This window comes from Suncus etruscus, chromosome 8, assembly GCF_024139225.1.
Source record: "Suncus etruscus isolate mSunEtr1 chromosome 8, mSunEtr1.pri.cur, whole genome shotgun sequence".
NCBI classification, from domain to species: domain Eukaryota; kingdom Metazoa; phylum Chordata; class Mammalia; order Eulipotyphla; family Soricidae; genus Suncus; species Suncus etruscus.
The window spans coordinates 47,699,084-47,724,523 of NC_064855.1; the positions used below are offsets into that span (position 1 = coordinate 47,699,084).

The 25,440-nt window shown below is 38.5% G+C and overlaps 1 protein-coding gene across 1 annotated transcript in view; it reads left to right on the forward strand.

Moving 5' to 3' along the window:
* Positions 1-19,314: 19,314 nt before the first annotated feature.
* FRY (FRY microtubule binding protein) overlaps positions 19,315-25,440 on the forward strand; it is a 344,446-nt gene continuing 338,320 nt past the window's right edge. The window contains 1 exon segment of the mRNA XM_049778737.1: positions 19,315-19,779. Coding sequence (XP_049634694.1) covers positions 19,710-19,779 — 70 coding nt within the window. The 5' untranslated portion in view covers positions 19,315-19,709.

Genomic DNA, 25,440 nt, shown 5'->3' on the forward strand with positions numbered 1-25,440 from the left:
TGGAGAACTGGATAAGTTCCACAAAGCATAGGTTCAAAATTTTCATCTAGCTATCAATTTGAATTGACTAATAAGAACTGCCCCTCCCAGATCCATTGAACTTTTATTTCTCTTTAGAACTCGATTTCATATCCCCTTTCTTCACACTTGCACTTTCCACATCTCTAGGACTCTGCTAGTAATGTAGTCCCAACTACAATTAACATGGCCAAAGACTGTCAGAAATAAGGCACAAGGATAATCAGAACTATTTCCTTTCTTTCTTTTTTTTTTAAATAATATCTTTATTTAAGCACAAGGATTACAAATATGTTTATAGTTGGGTTTCATGCAGACATGAGCAGTGAAAAATCTGGAGGTAGCTTGTTGAAATGATAAGTTGTCGATGGAAACTCAGGAAGATAAGTTAAACCCTGGAATGTGGGGAAGAAGAAAGTCTTCACTTTCTTTGTTGTTTGCTTGTAAGACAAGAGGTGTTGGATGTTTTAGTCAAGATCAGAACAATTTCACAGGAAGAGGAAAGTAAAGATATATGAGACAGTATTCCGTATCTCAGTAAAGTCTCAAGTAAGGAGGCAGGCATGGGGTCAGAACCATCATTTTCTTGATCTCAGCGAAAGTTTGAGGAGACTCAGGATTTATGGCAGGTAAGTGGTTTTATTCCTGCTTGCTTTCATGTATGAACGTATGTGTCCTAATGATGATGAACAGAAAGAAGAGGGAGGGTCTGAAGAGGAAAGGGGAGGACTTGTTTCAGAAAATGTAGTGTGTACTAAATACCTGTCTCTGTGTATGCATTGTTCTTGTCACCTCACCACCCAACTCATTGGTCCTATCAGCATTTATAGAATTATGTCAGGTTCTTTTGTTTGTTTGTTTTTGTTTTTGGGTCACACCCTGCAGCACTCTATGCTCAGAAATTGCTCCTGGCAGTCGGGGGACTATATGGGATGCCAGGGTTCAAACCACCATTCTTCTGCATGCAAGGCAAACGCCTTACCTCCATGCTATTTCTCCGGCCCTATGTCAGGTTCTTTTACTTTGTTACCAGGTCTTCTGTAGCCAGGTTGTACTACTTTACCTTATGTCTTATAAATCCTGAATATTCTCCCATGGGGATACAGATTTCATTTTGATAATTATCTCTTTGTATTTTTTTGTAATTAAATTCATAATCCTTTCCTTGTTGTTCCCCTCCAAATTGTTCATATTTTGTGGACTCAGTGTGGAAAGTAGATCACTTTTAGTGTCTTTTCTGGCTGTTTTCATATCTACAACTCATAGATCAGTATAATTCTATACAATATAGTTTGTATAGAACACTTTAAAATTAGTTAGATGCAAGGTCACTCTTTAAAAAAGAAAAATCAGGGGGCTAAAGTAATAACACAGCAGTGGGGTGTCTGACTTGCATGTAGACGACCTGAGATGGACTTAGCTTTGATCTCAGCATCTCATATGGTCCCCCGAGCCAGGAGTGATTTCTGAGTGCAGAGATAGGAGTAACCCCTGAGCACTGCTGGGTTTGGCCCACCTCACCCCAAAATGAAAGAGAAAAAAGGAAAAAGATAAAAGAAAATCCCAGGAACAGAAAGATAGCACAGAGAGTAAGGCATGTGGCCTTCCCAAGCTTGATCCCTAGTACTGCATATCTCTGAGCCCTGCCAGAAATGATTCCTGACTACAGAGCCAGGAATTACTCCTGAGTAATTTTTAAAAAATTACTTAATTTTAAAACTTAACTAAAACTTAATTAAAAAAAAACTTATTCCTGATCACTGCTGGGTGTCTCTTTCTTTCTTTCTTTCTTTCTTTCTTTCTTTCTTTCTTTCTTTCTTTCTTTCTTTCTTTCTTTCTTTCTTTCTTTCTTTCTTTCTTTCTTTCTTCTCTCTCTCTCTCTCTCTCTCTCTCTCTCTCTCTTTCTTTCTTTCTTTCTTTCTTTCTTTCTTTCTTTCTTTCTTTCTTTCTTTCTCTCTCTCTCTCTCTTCCATTCACTAACATTTTTGCAGTATTTGTACCATGGCTAGAATGTCTGTTAAATCTTTTTTCTCCCTACCCATCCTAAAACATGCTTGGTACTCACCAGTTCCCTGCTGCTTATGTCTCTTGGCTTTGTGTTGCATTTAGTTTCTGCTGTGTTCTCCAGATTCCTGTAGCTTTACTTCACACCCACACCTTTATCTTTCTTCTGATGAAAATCAGAAACAAGGACTGGGTTTTATAATACAGACTGGGTTTCATCAGTCTGCATTATAGACCTTCTCTATCTAGGTAGGATTAAAAAGAGACCTAAAATTCTCTGAGGTATCTTTCTTTGGTCTTCCTTATGTTATATGATATTAACCCTGATGGTGATCTTGCTTCCAGGAGGATTGGTTCTTGAATATATTCAGGGTCAACTCTGGGAATCCTCCTTTCCTGTAATGAGTTCAAGGTGACTCAGTTATCACTGTAACTCATCTGAACATGCATTAAGTAGCACACTTGTGAAGGAAATGGTCTTTATAATTGCTCCACTCTGATGTGATCATAACTCCTGGCTGTGAGAAATCCTTAGTCCTGGTGTTGAAAAGTCTCATGTTGAAGAAAGACCTCTTCCCCACTAGATGGTGATGTCGTAGCACTGTAAGGAGGATCATGATGTGGAAAGAAATCCTAGTCACCAGCTTTGTAGAGTCATGTTTTCCTTTAATTTTTAAATTGAAATTTATAGGCCATCAAATTAAACATTTTAAAAGTGGACAGTTCAGTAGTATTTAGTACATTCACAGTGTTGTAAACCACCAACTCTACCTGGTTCCAACCCATTGCACTTAATCACTCCAAAGTTGACCATGGCACAGATTTGGCCCATTATCTTGTTCTGAATATCTATTAGATCAAAACATGTGGCTTCTTGAATTTCACTTCTTTGACATAACAAACACCATGTTTCAGTAGCATGTGTTTTCTTCTTTTTTTTCTTTTATTATTGTCCTTTTGGGGCCACACCCAGCGGTGCTCAGGGATTAATCTTGGTTCTGCATTTAGAGACCACTCCTAGTGGATTTGGGAGACCTTATGGGAAGCTGTGTACTAGACAAGCACCCTACCTATTTTTATTATTGCTCCAACCCCAACATGTAGCATTTTTTTTCTCTCTAACTCATTTCTTTTCATCAATAAATATATGGAGTTAACACTTATGCATTCATCCACTAGTAGATGTTTGGGCTATTTCCAACTTTGAGCTATTATAAATAGTGTTTCTATGAATGCAAGTATGTCATGGACTAGCTCTTTGGGATCTGGTTGAGCTAGAGAACTTCTTTGAGTTCCCTCAAGGAGAGTGGATGCACAGGCAGTGAAATATTAAGAAATGAGAGCATACATGAGGTGCACTAGAAAGTATGCACCTATATGTTTATGTTTCTGGTTTTTATCCTTTGAGGTATATGTCAAAGGGGAAAAGTTGTATTGTGATTATTCTATGTTTAACTTTTTGAGAAGTGATGAAGTGGTTTTCCACAGTAGCTAAGCCATTCTTGCATTGCTACCAGCAATAAACAAATATTTTAAACTATTTTTAACCAATCTTAACAATAAAAATGTAGTTTTATACTGAAAACCAGTATTCACATGTATATATTACATAATATATGTGTACATATGATATCTGTGTATATATAACTAAAGTTTCATGAAATAGTATTCACTCTTACTGAATTGTTTATTTGTCTTGGGATCATACCTGGCAATGCTCAAAGATCACTTTTGGCAGGGTTCAAGGGACCATATGTGGTGCCTGGGATCAAACCTAGACTGGTCAAGTGCTGTACAAGGACCTTTCCCACTCCAATATATTTTTATATGTTTCTAATGTATGTTCCTTTATTTTCCTATAGTTTTTTACCTGCAAAATTGATTCTGCAAAACAAATTGAAATCTTCAAAATTAGATTAAAGGATTTATATTATATATATAAAGTACTCACAGAGATCAACATCAATGAATCTAAGAACTTCATAAAAATGGACAGAGGTGGGCCCGGAGCAATGGTGCGAGCAGTAGGGCATTTGCTTTGTAAGCGCTAACTAGGATGGATGGTAGTTCAATCCCTCGGTGTCCCATATGGTCCCCCAAGCCAGGAGCAATTTCTGAGTGCATAGCCCTGAGCATCACCGGTTATGGCTCAAAAAGCAAAAAAATAAAAACAAAAAATGGACAGAGGAAAAGAACACTTCCTTAAAGGAGACAAATGGATAGTAGGCATATGAAAAAGTGTTCATCACAATTTATTATCAGGGAAATCCAAATCAAGACAAAAATCAACTCATACCAGTGAAAATAAAACATGGAACTGTAAAACTGTAGAACTGGAGGATCTCGTGTTCAGTGAAGTAAGTCAGAAGGACAAGGGCAGATAGAGGATGATCTCACTGTTGTCAAGGAAATGGAAAGTATCAAAGATTGGCAAACCATTGACACTAGTTTACAGAAATAAAATGCTCAGAAAGAAGAGAAATGGAGGGAAGAAACAAGAAGAGGCAGTCTGGAAGTAACTTGGAGGCAAGAGACAGGGATCTGATATTTGTCTAGGGTGGAGAAGCAAGTGCCTGTATACATCAAAATCACTAGACCCAATACTATTCAAAGCATGGGCCACAAACTACAATAATTGAATTTTTAAAAAGTATCTGTCAAGTATTCAGGGTAGGAGGAGGAAAAGAAATAGGGTCATTGGTATATGGATGGGTTCATGGGTGATAAGATTGGAGGTGGAGATATTGTATGCCTAAAACCCAATTATAAACAACTTTGTAAACAATGGTACCTAAATTTAAAAAATGGTAAAGATGTGAAAACTTGATTAGCTCATAAGAAAAGGGTACAATTCTAAGGGTACATAATAATGTAATATATTTCCTTTCCATTGGAACAGCCAAGTAGTTTAAGGTATTGCTTATTAGATTATCAATACATGTACATTTAAGAAGGGAAATTTATTCAACATGTAAGGATGATGTTTTATTACGATATACTCAAAAACTGACAATTTATATCACATAGAAATGTGAGTTATATTGTGTATACTTGATGGTGTGTGAGGACTATCACTAGCAAGTAACAAAATTTTCTGGCACATATAATAGGATGGTTTACAGAACATATTGTGTAATAAATATTACTGTAAAATTTTTATGTATTTATTTTTTAAATATCACTTGAGTATTTCACAGTAGAGTAAAACACTAAAAACTACCATAGGGCAACAAAACAACTGGTATGGAGAAATAAATAAAAAAAGGTACTTTATTCTTATTTATAAATAAGAGAATTATTAAGAGCAAGGTATGAGAAACTTTTCAAATATGCAACAAATATTTGTCATATTCAAGAACTGAATGAAACTGATTTTCTCTGGACAGAATGTTTAGGGCCAGTAGAGATTAGTGGTTAGAACACATGCTCTTAAATGGTACCATGGGTTAAAAGGAAGAAAAACATATCTTTGGTGGGGGCAGGCACCCACTTAGCAATGCTCAGGGATTACTTCTCACAGTGCTGGGGTACCACAAGGGATATTGAGGATTAAATCAAGGTTGGCCATATTGGCCCTATCCACTGAACTATCTCTCCGCCCCCCCAGTATAACTTATTTATTATTTATTATTTACTTCTTTTTTTTATTTTTGGGTGGCCACATCCAGTGACACTCAGGGGTTACTCCCGGCTATACGCTCAGAAATCGCTCCTGGCTTGGGGGAACATATAGGACACTGGGGGATTGAATCTCAGTCCATCCTGGGTCAGCTGCGTGCAAGGCAAACAGCCCTTGAGCACTTCCAGATATAACCCAAATACAAAAATAAAATAATAATTATAATAATAATCCAACTCCAACAGCAATGCTATCTGATAAAGGAGCCACTAGATACTTGCAACAATTGATTATTTAGCATGTGATAATCCACACTGACACATACTGTAAGATACCATCTTTTAATACTGAGAGTGCAAAAAACATTAAATTTTATATATTTTATATATCAAATGAACAATTTTTGGTGCATTGGGTTAGATAGTAAATTCAATCTCACCTGCTTATTTTTAGTTTTAAGTATAGGTACTAGAACATTCCAAATTACATATGTGACTCACATTACATTTCTCTTGACTACCCCTGGCATAGAGTCAGATTCAAGATCCAATCTTGACTCCATCACATAACCACCAATTAACTTCATTATTGTTATCATTACTCCATCACATCCTAGCTGTCAGATACCCCCAAATTTCAATTTCTTCATCTCTAAAAGTAGACATAAAGCCAAGGAAAAAGTATTACTTTGTTTTTTCTTTTTTTTTTTTTTTTTTTTTTTTTTTTTGGTTTTGGGGCCACACCCTGTGACGCTCAGGGGTTACTCCTGGCTATGCGCTCAGAAGTTGCTCCTGGCTTCTTGGGGGACCATATGGGACGCCGGGGGATCGAACCGAGGTCCATCCTAGGCTAGCGCAGGCAAGGCAGGTACCTTACCTCCAGCGCCACCGCCCGGCCCCACTTTGTTTTTTCTGAATTTAGCTTTCATACTAAACTATATTTTACCACCAGAAGTGCGATATTAGGGGCTGGAGCCATAGTACAGCAGTAGGATGTTTGCTTTGCACACGGCTGACCCAAGACAGACCTTGGTTCGATCCCTGCATCTCATATGGTCCCCCAAACCAGGAGCAATTTCTGAGCGCATAGCCAGGAGTAACCCCTGAGCATCACTGGGTGTGGCCCAAAAAAAAAAAAAAAAGAAAAGAAAAGCCATATTATTATATCTATAAGTACCACAGAAGACCCACTTCCATGTTATTTTTATTTACATTTCTACTGTTTTTTGCTTGTTTTTGTTTTTGGGTCACACCCAGCAGCTCTCAGGGGTTACTCCTTGCTCTATGCTCAGAAATCATTCCTGACAGGCCCAGGGAACCAACCATATGGGATGCCAGGATTCGAACCACTGAACTTCTGCAACAAGGCAAATGCCTTATCTCCATGCTATCTCTCCGGTCCCTTTTCTACTATTTTTTAACCATAAAATTTAAACTACTTGCATGAAATTGATATACAAATGTCTAAATTGATATATAAATTGATATTCAAAGTCTAAATCCTTACAAAGGTAAGGATTTAGAAATTTGTAGACCAGATAAACTTAAAAAGAAAATTTAAGCACAAGGAAAAATTCCCTGGGAGAGCAAAGAAAATGAAAAATAAGTCTTAAAGTAGACTTGAGTAATTGGCAAAGTACAGTTGCCACCCATCCTGTATTTATCCAGAAAGGCTGAAGTAGCCTCTGGATCCAACCCAAGCAAACCACCAGCACATTCCTAGAATTTGGAAAAGGCCACTTAAGTAGCAGGGAAACTTTGGTATATCCCTAAACCCCAAATTAATATCCTGCAGGCTATATGCAATATCTGGGTAGATGACAGTGTGTTTCTTTAAGAATGAAGGATTATGAGCGAAGTGATAGTATAGGGGAAAGGGCATTTGTATCACATAAGGGAACCCTTAGCATCACCAGGACTAATTCCTGAGTCTAGAACCAGGAATAACCATTGATCATCATCACCACATGGTCAAAAAAAAAAGAATGGAATTTCCTTTTTTTTGTTCTGATTTTGTTGCTGATGAAGTCCTGCACATCTCGCATTATCAACCTGGTAATGAAAAGCTCTTTTATCTTTAAAATTCTTATAAAGTATGGACTAGCTTTCTGTAGACAGTAAATAAGGTGTTATTCAGACACATTAAATAGATCACTGCGACCTGTATCTGATGGAATTAGAACTGATGGTCTTGAGTTTCTACAGAGTTAATATCGTGAGGTTTGGAATCATGAACCTCTTTCCTTGGTATTCTCAGAATGACCTCACCCATGCTGTTGGTCTGCAAAGATCATTTATTCTCCCTCTGGCTACTGAGCTGAGCCAGGCATTTGGAACTGCTCCCCCCACCAGCTTGCTAAGCTACTCCCTTCCATCTTTCATCTGGTTTCTAACAGCCCCACCCTCCTGCACAAAGCCCTGTCTGTCTGGTCAAAGTAGGGTGGTGATTTCCCCACCCTTTCTGAAAACACTCTCCCTAAACTCCAAAATATACTTGCCCCATTCATAGTTACATTTTCTACCATGTCTTCATGGTGACTGTGGGCAGAGAATATGATGTATGAGCTTCTCTGCCTCACTGGCTTTGGGTGCAAACTTCTAGGGAAAGGAATCAGAGGCTTTTTTGCAGATGTTGGCAGCTTTATAAGTGATGGTCATTGCGTAGACACTTCTTTTTAAGCATCATTCCAAAGAAGGAATGTTCTATGTGTCTTAAATTCCTTAGTTCAACTTCCTTAATTTCTTTGATAATAGCCTGGCCTTCAGTTTTGGTTTATCCCTGATTTATGAGATTTGTTCAACTACATGAACAAAGATTTATATACACACATATATTCACAAATATACACACATATAATATACAGACAAAACTATCTGTAGTTTTCATCTAGGCTGAACAATATTGCTTATTAGTTTCATAGTAGACAATTTGATCATTTTCACATAGACTTAGCTCTTTCTAATTCCCAATTATTTTTGGGTCTCAGGTCAGTTTTTGTTACTAGTCAGCCAGTAAGTGCTTTATACTAAATAATTATGATACTAGCTTTATCAAAACATAATTGAAAAGTAACTTGCCAAAAAATGCAAATAATGGACACTAAAGACTGAAATGAAATAAGTACATAGTGGTGCTTTTACCATGCCATAATTCTTCCTAGTAATATGGAAAAACAAAGTCTTCTGCTGTAAGGAAATGAAACCTTTCGGGGATAAGAATCAGTGTTTTTATTTAGTAGAGAAATAACTTGTACAAGATTCTAATAGTGTGTTCAAAATACAGAGAATTATTTCCTGATTTTTACTAATATGTAACTATAAATATGTGATCATACTTAAAAGTAGAAAAAAACCCAAAATTTAAGTAGCAAGAGTATTAAAAGAAAAAACAGAAAACCTAATCAATGTAGTTGAGAAGATAATACTTGCCTTGCATATGCTGAGACCATGATTCTATCTCCAGCACTAAATATGGTTCCCTCAGCACAGCCAGGGGTCATTCTTGAGCACAGATCTGGAAATAATTTCTGAACACTACTGGGTATGGCATCCCTCTTCACAAAAAAAAAAAAAAATTGAATCAAGGGAGCCAGAGAGATAGCGCAGTGGTAGGGCATTCGCCTTGCACATGGGTGACTGGGACAGACCCAAGTTTGATTCCCAGCATCCCATATGGTCCCCTGAGCCTGCCAGGATAGAATTCTGAGTGCAGAGCCAGGAGTAACCCATGAGCACTGCTGAGTCCGTTCCCAAAACAAAAACAAAACAAAAAACTGAATCAAAATTTCAAACTTCTACCTATAGCACTGAATAAAAATCTATAGATTTCAATAATTCTGTATTTTATGTTAGAAAAGGTTATGATTATGATTTACACTTTAATACTTATGCAATACATGAATTTCATGTATTGCAAACATTAGTAGAAAATGTTTCCACTAAATAAAGGAAAGTTCTTACTATAACCCCAAATTTCTTTTTGTTTTGTCCTGTTTTCTTGAGTCACACCTGATTATGCTCAGGGGTTATTCCTGACCCTGTGCACAGGAATTACTTTTGGCAGTGCTGGGGGATCAAATCCAGATCAGCCACATGCCAGGCAAGTATCTTACCTGCTATACTATAACTATGGCCAGTAACCCCAACCCCCCCTTTTTTTTTTTAGATTTTGGGTCATACCCAGCAGCACTCAGGGATCACGGCAGGCTCTATGCTCAGAGATCGCTCCTGGAAGGCTCAGGGGACCATATGGGATGCCGGGATTTGAACCACCATCCTTCTGTATGCAAGGCAAAATGCCTTACCTCCATGCTATCTCTCTAGCCCCAACCCCAACCTTTTAATGTAATTAGCAGAATGTTTCTTTTGTTTTGTTAAATTATTATCCATATGGGGAAGAAGAAACATTTTTCTGTTTATTTTTTGTTTTTGTTTGTTTTGTTTTTCTTTTGGAATCATACCCGGCATTGCTTGGCAGTTACTCCTGGCTCTGCACTCAGAAGTCACTCCTGGCAGGCTCGGGGGACAATTGGAATGCCGGAATTCAAACTGGGGTCTGTCCTGTGTTGGCCGCATTAAAGGCAAATGCCTTACCACTGTGCTATTGCTCTGGCCCCAACATGTTTTGATTTCTCTTTAGATGATAAACAGGGTATGGGGAAGAATAATGAATAAAACATATATACATTTTGTATATATAATTGGTTCCTATCCGAAGTTGTATATCTATCAGCATTTTGATAAGTGGTGATACATAAAGAAAATACTTTTTTTTTTGGTTTTTGGGTCACACCCTGCAGCACTAGGGGTTACTCTTGGCTTTATGCTCAGAAATCACACCTGGCAGGCTCAGGAGACCATATGGGATGCCGGGATTCAAACCACCAACCGTCTGCATGCAAGGCAAACGCCTTACCTCCATGCTATCTCTCCAGCCCCAAGAAAATGCTTTTCTTATTTGAAATGATTTAGTATTTTACACAAATCATTGGATGAGATTGTAGCTAGTTTTACTGAACCTGTTTGCATTTCAGGGTAGAGTCTCAAGCTGAGAATAGGATGGTAATGTCATCACTTGTTTGAAGTTATGAGCCTTCCTAGCAAAGGTCAGTAGAGGACACATTTCCACATTCCCCTTTACATGCATATCTATAAGCATAATATACAATTCTACATATATCTTAACTCAAGAGAAGTTGAGTTGATCATCATGTTCAATGTACAAAAATGAAAAAAAAATAGAAGTATAAATCTCTACAACTCTGGTTTGGGTTCTAGGATAAAACATCTAAATAGTTAGACCTGTCAAGGAAGATTTGTGAGAATAAATAATAGACTGATCCAAAGATAACCAGAACCTTTTTTAGTTTTACCCTGGAATGAAAGTTGGAAGTACTAAAATACTAAAGAATATTTTATTATGGTTTTTATACTTTGGGTAATAAGTTTAGAGTAAAATTATCATTTATGGGATTTTTTGTTTTTCAATTTTGTGCCACATTCAATAGTGTTCAAGGCTTACTCTTGGCTCTGTTCTCAAGAATCACTTCTGGTGGGAATTGGGGGTGGGGTAACCAGGTCAGCAAGGCAATCAATATAACCTATCCACTATACTATCAGTTGAGCCCCAACATTCATGGTTTTGATGAACAGCACCACACCTCACCACCATCAAAGTGCCCAAGGCCCTCTACCAATATCCTTATTCTTGTCTTCTTCACTCTCTCCCCTCTTGGTAATCTCAGTTTTATAGCACCTAGTTATGGTTTCATCACCTTTGACGCTGCTTATTCCCTTGTTTGTTTTTTGGGGCACACCCACAGGTGCTCAGGCTTACTTCTGTCTGGCTCTGTGTTTATGGTGGACTAGATGGACCATCTGGATTGCTGGTGATTGAACCCAGCCTACTCAGGTAGGCTGCATGCAGGGCAAGTACCCTCATTGTATTCTGCTCCAGCACTAAAGAATACTTTTTTTCCTTTGGTTTTTGGGCCACACCTGGTGGAGCCAGCTCAGGGGTTACTCCTGACTCTGAGCTCAGAAATAGATCCTGGCAGACTCTAGGGACCATATGGGATGTTGGGAATCGAACCCTGGTCAGTCCCGGGTCAGCCACGTGTAAGACAAACCTATGCTATGCTATGCTATCTCTCAGTCCCAAGAATAGTTTTTAAATGCTCTCATGTTTAGACTGTCTTTCCCCTTAGTAAATATCATCTTTTCCCTGACAGCTATCAGAGGTGACTGAAAGTGGAGGCCAACCTTAATGGACAAGGTCCTTTATTCTCTTTTCCCTGCTCAGACTGTGGAGTTAAGGGACTGTCTCATACTGAGTAGTTTGACTCACTACTATGTAAAAGTCTGTTACTGAACAGCTGTCATTGGCCTATGTGCTAACTTAATCCTTTTTAACAGACCCAGATGCGAAGACATTTTTATAGATGAGGAAAGTGGGCTCCAGAGACTTTGCCAAAAACATAGCTACTTGAATTAGCAGGGACTTGATTGATATATAATGTTCTTTGAATTAATAATCTTTCAAATAATTGCTCTTTTATTGCATAAGAAGACAACCAAGAAATAAATAAGTTTAGTCAGAGAGATGACCTTCTGAAGAAAGTGATGGAAAAAAAAAGATGATTTAAGGATTTCAATTTGAATACCTGAATTGTCAGGTAATTCAACAAAGAAGGCTTGAGTGCCCCATATTCATTCTTTTGTCTGCCATCTCTTCTGGTGGAAGACAATTCACAGAGACTTTGCCCTAGTTTACCCTTCCCTTCACACACCCCTTTTGAGATGTAAAGATCATTCAGGCTTAATTAGCATTAGATAGGTACTCTTGTCTATTAACAAAATCTGCCCTTCCTAACCATCTTAGAGGAGGCTGTAAACCTCCTAGCACTATGTTTTTCTATATTATGTCTATCTAGTTTTCTTAATCCTATGGCACTTTGCTCCAGGCCCATTCACCGGGGTTAGATGCCAGCACTCTTGGTGTTACCATTCAGTTTTCTGGAGCAGTTTAGAGGAAAGGCTCAATTCCTTCCTTCCTTCCCTCCTTCCCTCCTTCCTTCCTTTCTTCCTTCCTCACTCCCTTTCTTCCTTTCTCCCTCCCTCCCCCTCCCTTCCTCCTTTCCTCCCTTCTCTCCTTCCTTCCCTCCTTCCTTCCTTCCTTCCCTCCCTCCTTCCTTCCCTCTTTCCTTCCTTCCCTCTTTCCTTCCTTCCCTCTTTCATTCCTTCCTTCCCTCCCTCCTTCCTTCCTTCCTTCCTTCCTTCCTTCCTTCCCTCCTCCCTCCCTCCCTCCCTCCTTCCTTCCCCACTTTACAGTTTATGAACAGGAATAAAAATCAACAAGATTTCATCAAATTCCGGCAGATACACCCTCCACTACTGCCAGACTTCCTCTCTCCCTCCTTCCTAACTCCCTCTCACCTCTCCCTGCCCTCCCTCCCTCCCTCTTTCCCTTCCTTACTTCCCTCCCTCCCTCCCTTCCTCCTTAATGGTTTTTGGGCCACACCCAGCGGTGCTCAGGTTGCTCCTAGCTCTCTGCTCAGAAATTGCTCCTGGCAGGCACAGGGCCGGGACTCGAACGGAACCGGCCCCTTGCAAGGCAAACACCCTAAGGCTGTGCTATCTCTCAGGCCACTCAAGTTCTATATCTAAAGAGGTGCACTGTGGGTGCCTAGAAGAAGGGCCCTTTATTCTGCTTCTCGGCTAATATTTAATTTCTTTTCATTGGTCTATAGTTTCTTAAAAATTCATTTGCAGGGAGTTGAATAGGAAGGAAAATTAGGATCTACCGATGCTTATTATAATGAAAATAGTTTTAAGGGATATGATTTTCCTTATTTATTTTATTATTTATTTTTCTTATTTATTTCCTAATTTACATTTTCCTTACTTGTATCTTAATATAAATCTTAACAAGTTGTACTTTAATGAAATTCTGTTGTGTTAAAAAATGTGTATGAGGGGCCGGAGAGATAGCATGGAAGTAAGGCATTTGCCTTTCATGCAGAAGGTCATTGGTTTGAATCCCAGCATCCCATATGGTCCCTGGTGCTTGCCAGGAGCAATTTCTGAGCATGGAGCCAGGAGTAAACCCTGAGCACTGCCGGGTGTGACCCAAAAACCACCAAAAAAAAATATGTATGAATTTAAATTCACTTGAAAAAAATGATTAGTGTTGAATAGCAATGGAGTAGATGTTTTAGTAATTTACAGGATCTAATTTCATGAAGAATTTTATATATAAGTTGCATTTTAAGAGAATAATGCTGTATTTTCATTTACAAAATGAATGACATTTAATATCATTCCACATTTTTCTCTGCAATATTTTTTTTTGTCGTTTGTGTTTTTTGAGCACCCAGCAGTGCTCAGGGAAAATTCCTGGTTTTGCATCCAGGTGATGGGGATTCATACGGATGTCAGTAACTGATCCCAGGTTGGCTACATCAGAAGCAAGCACCCTATCTGCTGTACTCTGACCCCTCTAGCATTTCTTACCATGCCATAGTGTGTATCTAAAATCTCTCTGAAGAGAACCTTGTGATTTATTTTACTACTTTCTTCTTTTGGTTAGCTTTTAAAGAGCTGCTCAAAAAAAAAAAAAAAGGTCCCTTTCTCTGGAATTATCACTCTTGATCTTAGCTGCTATCTCTTTAGTTTAATTCAGGCAACAGTTAATGTGATATGAAATAGTTTTTAATTTACAACAATAGAAATATAATCTACTAATGCTTTCTTGGAATCTGAAACTTCTGATCAAAAATTGATAGAACAATTTTTTTTCTTCCACAAAGTGATTTTTCTTTGTTTCCTTGGGATGCTAGTCAAATATTTCTCTTCTGCCTTGTACATTCCATGCATGAATGTACTTGTCACTCTGTGACAATAATTACCCATGTGTGCCCACGTGCAGCCATCCAAAGAAAAAGAGGGTGGATTCCAATCCTAACCCAATCAACTCAACCAGATGCTTTAAAATCATTAGGTAATGGTTCCCGAGGTTGGCAAGCATCCAGATTGTTTCCCTAGCTTTGTTTCTACATTTTTCAAAAAAGCACCACACGTTTTAGTCTAAAAAAATTTGTTAAAGAAGGAAAATTAACTATGAATCAAAATACAAGCCAATGTCACTTCACTTGAAAATTTTTCCACAGGCAACAGATAGCACTAGGCATGTGTGACAAGTCTGTTCATTCACTGACTGACTAAACATAAAAATTTTGAATGAAGATTTACTATGTGCTAGAAAAAGTGGGGATACAATTGAGTAAAATATAGCTACTCTAGGGATATGACATAAGTTATATGGCTGGGGTCATACAGGTTGTCTTGTTTGCAGCTGAGCTATGTTCTATCTCCAGCAACCATTAGGGTCCCCCAAACCTGTCAGGAGTGATCCTTAAGTGTAGAGCCAAATATAAGTCTTGAACACTGCTAGGTGAGGCCAAAAAATCAAATCAACCAAACAAACCAGAAAAAAAAAAAATGTAAGTTACAATAGGAACCAAGGCAGGACATGGGTAAATGGCAAAGATTGTCAAATCTATTTATACATCCTTTACTATCACCATTCCTATGCCTCTCCTTGAACTTTTTTTTTTGTAATGGTTTTTATTTATTTTTTTTTCAAACAGAAAAAGCCATTTTAATCACACATATACATTCATTTGCTTTATTGAAACAATATTTGGTTAGCTCCTAGACTCACCAGCCCACTAAGGACCAAATGTAAGCACCCCTTCCTGAAAATTGTATAGTTCATTCTACTATGCTTATAGCATGTTTAGTGGAATTCAGTACTGATTCCTACTCTGATACCTCCCACCCCACTTCAAGTCAGGCTCCTTTGTATATGCCACTACTTGTACTATCTAGCAAATGAATATTCAAAGTAATAGCAGTCATTTTGGGATAAGGTTACAGACCCCACTCCAGTGAACAATTTCTTTCTGAGACTAATGGACAGAAAAGTTGTACAGTGCCAGAGAGGCTCTAGGTGCCCCTATAAGTGATAAGAAGAGTAATAGCATCTTTTCCAGAACTTTTTCTGAAGAAGTTAGTATCCATTATTGTTTCTGAAAATAAAGGTGTTGTCTGTTTATTTTTTTAATTTTGGGGCCATACTCAGCAGTGCTTAGTGCGTACTCTTAACTTTATGTTCAGGGATCACTCCTGACAGTGCTCAGAGAGCCATATGGCATGTCATAAATGAAACCCAAGTCAGTCACGTGCAAGACAAATTGCTCTGGTCCCAAATAAAGTTTTAACAAATTATACAGTTATAGTAGATTTTAATAACCTAAATTTTACCAGTTATCTGACTCTCATCTCAGTTTATGCCTTTATTAAATGTCTGTTCTCATCTGAAAATAAGACTGCACATAGGTTTAGGGCAAGGATTAAGTATGATCCAAAAACAATGTGTTTTTAGCATATTCAATAAGTGTAAATGATTGTCACTTGTTTCAGGTCACTTTCTGACTTTTCTTCACTCTTTGATACCTTTCCAGCACTCTTCCATTTTTCCAATATTACTGTTACCTTTCTGTTTACCCCCAATATCCACAGTGAACTCCTTGCCTAAAGATTCATTGTGTGTGTTAAGGTTTCTAAGGAAAGTTCCTATTTTCATAGGTATGAAAACTAAAATATGGTAGTTTCATCTTAAATGGCAACTTAAAAACCAGGAGAAATTTAGATGCTATTGTTTTAATTTAAATGCCTTAGTCCAGGTGCCTTTTCTGACCCTGATTTGTTGGTTTGGCTTTGTTTTTATAAGCACCTCTGATCCTGAGGACCCTCCCCCTCCAGGAGACAAAGGATAAATGTTCTTTCCCAGCTTGCAGCAGGTGTCACTCTATTTGATTTGCAAGCTTTTCAACAAAACAAAGGCCTTTTCTGTTCTTTTACAATATGTCCTCTCTTTAAAGGTACTTGAATGAAGAAAAAAAACACATGCAACTAGACAGGATTCAGGTTCTAATAGACAGAAACTGGGCTCAACTTGCTGAATCACTCTTCATGGGAAAAACAAGCTGCCATTTAAAGCATTCTTTGGTAAATAGCATTTAATATTTTATGATAGCTTCCTCTTAAAATATATATATATAATATATATATATATATATATATATATATGAGAGTGGCAATCTCAGCAAGTTAATTTCTTTATTATGGTAGTATAGAAAACTCCTAAAAGCCTGTTAAGCTCTTCTCTGAAATCAACAGACTTACTGTATGCTTAAATATCAATATGTAATAACATGTTTGCTTGTTGAAACTCTTTTTATATAATTCCAAGTTGCTGTCCCCACTTAATTACTGTGGGTGTCCAAAAGTGTTCATCTAAGCCACATACACAAATGTATTTAGCTTAAATTAAAAACTTTTATCTGACTCCCAATGGGATTGGTGTTGAAACACCTGACATTTAACTATAAATAACTGTGCAAATCATGGTTACTTATTTTAAAATATTTTTACATAAAAATAATCATTAAAACTTTTATTCTGGCATCAGTATAGCTAAATGGTAATCAAGAGTTTACTGTATATGACATTTTTCTGAACACTTTTTGTTCACTTGTATTTAATAATTCCCAACAACCCCAATACACTATCATTCCTATTTTACAAATAAGAAAACAAAGACTTTTTTGGGCCAGAGCTATAGATAGTACAGCAGGAAAGGTACTTACACATGGCTGACTTAGGTTGATCTCTGGCATCCTATATAGTCCCCAGAGCATTACCAGGGCTATTTCCTGAGCACCAGAAGTAAACTATGAGCACTGTGCCCTAAGGGACAAAAATCAATACAAAACACACACACACACACACACACACACACACACAAAGACTTTTTGAGGTTTATTATTTGCCCTAAGTTTTACTGGTTAGGGTTGAAGCTATGTAGAAATCTGGGGCTTGTCTTTAGCATCTTTGTGCTCATTATCCCCAAGATGCAGTGTTCATCATATCTTTGTGTCTTTATTTGGGGAGGCTGATGGCCATAAACATTAGTTCTTGTTTTTAGGCATACTACATGTTCTGAAGCAAAACCTTTGCATGTTATTTCACCTGAAATTCATACTTTTTGGGGGGGGGTCACACCCGGCGTTGCTCAGGGGTTACTCCTGGCTGTCTGCTCAGAAATAGCTCCTGGCAGGCACGGGGGACCATATGGGACATCGGGATTCTAACCAACCACCTTTGGTCCTGGATCGGCTGCTTGCAAGGCAAACGCCACTGTGCTATCTCTCCGGGCCCGAAATTTATACTTTTAATACAGGCGATGACATGCAACTAGCTCATTAACTCTAGTGTATGTTCAAATGTAGAACTCAATCTGATGAGATTCTGAAGCATTTCAGAAAACAGGAGACCCAAAGAATTAAATGTTCTGAATGGAGTTAGAATCGTGGAGGTTCCTATTTGACTTCAGGGTAAGTGCAGAGTTTGAAAAGGTCATTGTATTGAAAGACCTCAGGGCATTTCAGGACATAGTCCTAAAAGTTCTCTTCATATTGAATTTTTTAAATACTTAGTATTAAAAGGGATCATATTATATTTTTCACTTCCATTTCTCAAATGAACTGTTAGTCTACTTTTGTATGAAGATAGGGAACTTTTCCATCTTTTTTTATGTTAAACTTGAGAATGTTTTATAAATACCTTTTGAAAACTTTAATCATAAATGTAGTGAGGAGGAAGGATTTTATGTGTGACCTTTTAGATGTTGGGCCACGCCTCACTAATTCAAATGTAGCCAATCATAATTAAAATACTCTTATTTGATCTCTTAGACAAGATAACTATCGAAGTTAAAAGGTGAAAGAAGGCTAACCCAAATCAGGACACCTGGTTAGTATTTCATGTGGTGAAAGACTATTGTACAGTGAGCTATTGAAAGCTTTTGCTTCTGATCATTTTAATATAATTCAAATAAGCACTAGTGGGCCCAGTGAGTCTTTGAAATGAAAAGCTCAGGGAACTCATCAATTGTAAAGTCTGACATTCTGTAAACAAGCCCACCAAGTAGTTTGTGTTAACACTCTGAAGGACATACATTATGGTTAGAGTGACTCTTCGCTTGCCAGCATTTCTGAGAGGGAGAAAACCAAAATGCGGATTCCTCTGTGCCAGAGATAGGAAAGGGGGAATTAATGGCAAATGGCTTGTTATGGAGCTTTCGTACCGCAATGAGGCTGATGGATGGGGCTTTTTTTTTTTTTTCCCAAACGTCACTGCAACCAGGTCCTGGGGTGCAGCTTTGCTCACTGCAGCGCGATGCAGTTGTGTATATTTCAGGAATAGACAGAGGGGGAAGCAGAAGCCAGTGCATGCACGGGCAGCTGCTCACTGGAAGCTTTTCCAACCGACGAGAGAAAATCCACAGAAGCTCGGAAATTCCTCCTCCGTCTGAGACAGGGGCTGAGTGGTGGCTCAGGTTGAGACTGTGAGCAGGGGCAGGAGGCGGTGCTCCCAGCCCATCCCTCAGCCCTCAGCCTTGCTGCAGCCTGGGGAGAGCCGTGTGGTCTGGGAAGCTGTCTGCAGCGCGTCCGAGAGGCCGGCCCAGGGGGGTAAAACACACACACACACACACACACACACACACACACACACACACACACACACACACACATCACATCACATCACATCACAATTCAGGTGGGGACTTCCTGGGTTCTGTACCTGGCTGGAGTAGACCATGTGGGCGGCCGGCTGTCGGCGTATCTGGTTATGGCAGCTCCGAAATGAAAGCAGTGGTGGCAGCCGCCACTGAAGGTTGCAGGGAGATCAGCACCCAGCAAATAAGAAGCCAGTCCTGGACCTGGAGGAGGACGAACAACCCCAGCATCGCTCCCTCTCCTCCGTGTCCTTTAAATGAGGATTCCCAGTCAGCGGCGGAGGTAGAGGTGAAGGGAGTCTGCCGCTCTCTCCTCTGTTCCTGACCCCGCTTACATCATTAACCTGTGACAGGCACCTCTCCACCCCGGGTACCTGCTCCTCCAGCCGCTCCAGCCTCTCGGGGAGCCTCTTTGTATGCCGCCAACATGGCCAGCCAGCAGGATTCCGGCTTCTTTGAGATCAGTATCAAGTATTTGCTGAAATCCTGGAGTAATAGTGAGTAGCAGAAAAATAACCTTTGTTTGTTTGTTTGCTATATGTTGTTGCATAAGAGTCAAGAAATGAAATGTCCTCGGGACGCATATGCTAGTGAGCCAAAGAAGTTTTTGTTTGTTTGTTTTTGCTTCCATCTGCCTTGAGAATCAAAATGCCAAAGACTCAAGGAGCTTTCCTTAAGTGCAAAGGCTGCAGTGGAATTATTGTCGATTTTGCTGGATTAAATTTTCAAGTGGGATGATGGCCCTTCGGACTGGCAGAGCTAGGATGGGGCATTCTGAGGTGCATTTCCTGCCTTGGTGTTTATTTAATTCGCTCAAGCTTCATCTAAATGTTTTGTGAAGTGCGGTTTAATCAAAGGGGTGTGGCCAGAATTCACAGTACTTTATAATTGTTTTATTAGGGTATTGTTTAAAGGGGGAAAAGTACTTAGTAGTCCAAAGCCTAATCTTCTTTTGTAGATAGAGGCACTTCTAGATTTATGTGACCCCTCCCTTGTGTGTATAGATGTGTTCAGGATGCTTTTTAATGTTGGAATGTTTAAAAATGCCTTTCTGAAATGTAAACAAGCGAGCTTCTGACCCTAATCATTTATTAGGACATCAGATTAGTAGGACTTCCGAAGTTCCATATTTGACCTACTTGCAGATTTCAGCAATAAGATATTTCAAAAAGACAACCTCCAAGGCATCGTGGGTCTAGGATCTAATTAAAATGAGGCCTTCAGGTAATCTATGATGCCTTGTATTTTCTGAACAGTTTAGAAACAAAGTCTTCTCTATTTCAGCAGCCTTTGTACTTGCCTTGGATAAAAAAATATGCAGGTATTATCTATCCTTAATTGTTTGAAAATTGGAAAATAATTTCCAAGGAAAAAATGGCTATTTTTTTCATATCTACTAATTAACTCATCTGTGCCCACAGAATTGGTGATTAATTATCTCCTACACAAATACGGGTGGCAAGATTGTTCTTATGTAAACAAAACCTGGGCAGGAGAACCTGTGACATAATTAATTGCCTAGAATCAGAACCAAGTAAAGTGTTCAGTGATCTGCATCTCCATATGATACCCATAGCAATCAATTTTTCTGGGTCATTTTGCTCCACTGTATACACTATGGGGCTTGTTGAAGTTGTTTTTCTACAAGTGGGAAGCCATCGAAGAGCCATACACACCCAAAATGCACTCCTTTATTTGTTATAGTCATAAATCACTTCCCTTTGATCCATTCTTTGGGTACACTCCACAATTAAGAGTGAATCTTCCTTTGTCTCCCCACACTTGATCAATGAAAAGAATGGGATATATTGGGATCATTCTGGAACAGTTTTCTAGTTTCTATAAAGACTGTGAGTTTGATATCAATAATGGGGATTGAAATAATAATATTGAGTATTTTAAGTCCAGTTGATTTCTTTCCCATTAATTCTTGTCATTGCCTCATTAGATAGAAAATTATATTGTGACAATATTGAGGACTGGTGAGGGAGGCTATCTTGTAAATCCTCACTTTCCCTGTCTCTTCAAATGACTAAACAAAATAATTGTTCTTTCCAACCCTTCCTAAATTCTCCCTACTCCTTTCCCTAGTCCTCACATACATTGAGAAATGGAATTCAAAATAATAGGTTTTTTTTCTACTTTTCTCTTCTTTTGAGTATGTGGAACACAATTTTGAAATTTTTTTATTTTTTAGCAAGCAACTATTTATTTAACATCTACTATCTCCCAGATCATGAGAACTACAAAGGCCAATAAGGCCTAGAATCTGCCCTCTTCCTTAATTTCTTTATTGCAGTCATGTGAACTTGGTGACTCTTTAGCATTCATTTGGAGATCAGAATATTTTTCAATCCTTTCTTAAATGAGGAAGAGGAAGTATACTTTATGTTTCTTTAAGCTTCTTTAAGCTTCTTGTAACATTAACCTGCTTAGAACCTTAGCACAGCTGAGTTTTCTATGTTTTCTGTTGCAGAGAGAAAGGGATTTGTGTAGAAGACAGAGTAGAAAACAGAAGCCTCAGGGCCCTCCAGCTACTTGGCGCAACCTGTCTAAAAATCTGTGCCATGGGGCAGGCAGCTAATTATCCCAGGGTTGAGAGGCCAGGATGCCCGCCCATATGTCCAAATAGGGGAGCAGGCTCCTAATAATGTAGTGGTGCTTGCTTATAAAAATGAAACAATTAAAAGGCAATAAAAAAGAAATACCTCTATAACCATGACTGGTTGTTTTGCAAGATGGTATGTAGTAAGAGGAAGGATTATTCCATTAACATTTCCAGGTTAAGCTTTCTATTTGTTTGTTTTTCCAATAACACATTGTGAAGAGAAGTTTTGTTTATGTATATATACATATGTATGTATATATATATATATTGAAGAATTAGTAAATCAGCTTAATCTATCATTGACTAATATGCTTTTGCTCACTGTTTTTATCTTGACATTCCTTTTTACTAGCATGTCCACGTTGCCCTTTCATTTGAATGGAGCTGGAAATTTTAGATGACCTTGATGTGTGGAAATAAAATGCTATACATAGCCTTCTCCCCCTTGGACACCTGTCCTCATGCTCCTTCCCTATCTCATCCAAACTTTTCCCAACCTGCAGTGATTCCCCTGCTATTCATGGCACTTCTCATTTAACCTGGAAAATTCCAGTGATCTGCTAATGTCTTCCAGCTGGGAGAAGTTTCTCAGCATTTCAAAGACAAGGATCCAACTCCTTCTGTCCCTGATGGTCAGTGATGCCAACTCAGAACCATCCTTAGATTCCTTGATCATCCATTTCTTCATTGTTTTTCTACTTCAGTCATATATATATTTTTGTTTGTTTGTTTTTGTTTTTGTATTTTTTTGATTTTGGGTCACACCCGGCAGCTCTCAGGGGCCACTCCTGGCAGGCTTGGGGGACCATATGGGATGCCAGGATTCGAACCACCATCCTTCTGCATGCAAGGCATGCACCCTACCTCCATGCTATCTCTCCAGCCCCTGTTTCAGCCATGTTTAATCTGTTTTCTTCTTCTGCATTTTACAAACTTGTTCTCCAGTTCATACCTGTACCAATTATACAGTTTCTCATCTGCCATGTATGTCCTCACCCAGAACACACACAGTAGTAGGGCCAGATACTCTTGGTTCATATCTCTTGCTTCTTTGCTATTTTTAGCCTCAAACTATTGACTAATTACTTTCTGCCTCCATTTTCTCAGCTGGAAAATGGAGACAAGATTAATTCTTGCCTCAAAGAAGCAAATACGATATTAGATGTAAGTACTTAACACATTATAAATGATCAACCAATGTATAAGTAATATTAATTTAATCTCTAATCAGTTTTAATTTAATCTCTAATATGCTCTCCTTGCTTCTAAATCACTCTAAAATTAGATGTTAGACCATTTTCTCCTACAGCATTGACATCCTCCATGGATTGTTGCATGAGTAACTAGTATTGACTCTACTTGAAAAGAAAGTTGCATATAGAACAAAATTTACTACTGCTCTGTACCATTTTTTTTCTCAGTTTACTGTTATTTACCCCTTAATCTCCCATTTCTACCTCAACTACCATCTTTGCTTTCTACCTTTCCAAAGAACTAAATCTCCTAGCAGTCTGGAAAATGACCTAGGGGTTTTCTGGTTGCCTTTGCAAATTTTCTTTAGAAGAACTTTTAAAAATGATAGCCCGAGTAAGACAGAAAAGGAACACTTGTTTTGTACTGATGTGTGGAGCTGACCTATAGGTTCTCACACCAACCTGAAAGTTCTAACTGGCTTTCCTTAGTTTGAAACCACCCTATGGTGTTCAGCAAACTTAGATTCCAAAGGATAGGGGTATGTTCAGAATCCATTTAGCTTATCTTTCGAGAACAGTTTGCATCCTTCCTACAGTAGTTGGAAAAAAAATTGCTTTTGCATAAAGGAAAATTTTTGGTACCCATTAACTCTTTTAATTAAAGAGAATTCCTGTAACAAATCAATGGTTTTTGGGCTCTGAACAAGCCCTTTGTAGTAGGAAAGAGCTGTTGTGTATTGTAAAATCTACTGTTACTATGGGGAGAGGTGTAGCAATTAGAAGCATCAGATGCAGCATTTTTTCCCGATATGTTGTAGTGAGTAAATTGTGACAACAATGGCAAAATTTCTGTCCAAGACAAGAATGATGGTTAGTATGAAGCTTGCTCTGAGACTAAAGAGAAACAAATGAGGATTGACAATACTTTCAGTTCTCTGCAGAGACTTATTTGCTAATCACTATTTATACTCTCATTTTACCTTAAAAATTCTCAGAGAAATACAAGAAAAAAATCAAGATAATATTAGTTTAATTTTTGTAATATTAGTTTAATCTCTTGGTTTAGAGAAGACAGTAGATAAGCTACAAGTTGTATTGATCCAGCACACTTACCTCTTTTCTGTAACAGTGGGATGCACCCAGTATGACTGTTCTAGTCAGTGGGAAGAGTTACTCGGCTATCCCTGTGGTTCATTAAGTTATTAGTAACACTCCACCTTTCTCAGATCTTGACCACTTCTGCCAACATAGTTTAAAAGCCCTAATGAACACCAAGATCCCATATCAACATCAACTCTCTCCAACTAGAAATGATCTGTCCTGAGTTTATGAAGGAGAGCAGTTACAGGTAAGTATTTCTTATGAAAATCCTAGAACTATAACTGCTACATTGGTTAAAGAGGTGTACTTTGTCAAGTTGGTATGTTTGAGGCTTTATAGAAAGGGCATCCAGAGTGCAAATTAATATTATACTGGGACAGGAGGTTTAAACTGGGAATGGTTTGGGCAAAGGAACCATGTGATCACTCAATTTTCTTCTCTTGTATAGTCTTCACATTTTACAGATAAAAAAAGTGACTTTTTTTTTTTTTTGGTTTTTGGGTCACACCCGGCAGCGCTCAGGGGTTACTCCTGGCTCCATGCTCAGAAATCACTCCTGTCAGCTTGGGGGACCATATGGGATGCTGGGATTCAAACCACTGTCCTTCTGCATGCAAGGCAAATGCCTTACCTCCATGCTATCTCTCTGGCCCTGTGACTTTTTTTTTTTTTTTGAGAAAGTGATTTACTCAGTCAGGAACCATGTGCCATAACCCCTCCCCCAATACAACAACAATTTTATTTTTAAATCATGTAGAACGACAAGGGACCAAGAAATCTTTAGGGAAGTTACTACTTTATAGGTCTTCTTTTAGTGACTGATGCCACTGTCAGTTGCCTGACCTGCTTTTCCCTTCTCCCTCCCTCAAGTCTATCTTCCTCCTTCCTTGCCTCTCTTTTCTTTCTCCTGCCTCCTTCCCTCATTTCTCTTTTTTCATCCCTTTCTCTCTTTCCTTCCTTCCTTTCCTTTTTTTCTTTTGTCTTTTTTATCTCTCTCACACATACACTCAAGACTATAATGAAAAGCTGAGTTTTTCCTAGGAGTACTTAATGTTTATTTTGTTCCATTTCTGTTGTTTTGGCTTTGAATTTGTTTTTGGGGGCATATCATGATGATTAGGGGTTATTCCTAGCTCCATACTCAGGGGTCACTCCTGGTGGACTCAGGGGACTACATGGGATGCCTGGGAATCAAACCCGGCTTGGCTGTATGCAAGGCAAGTGCCTTACCCATTGCAATACCTCTCTGGCCCCCA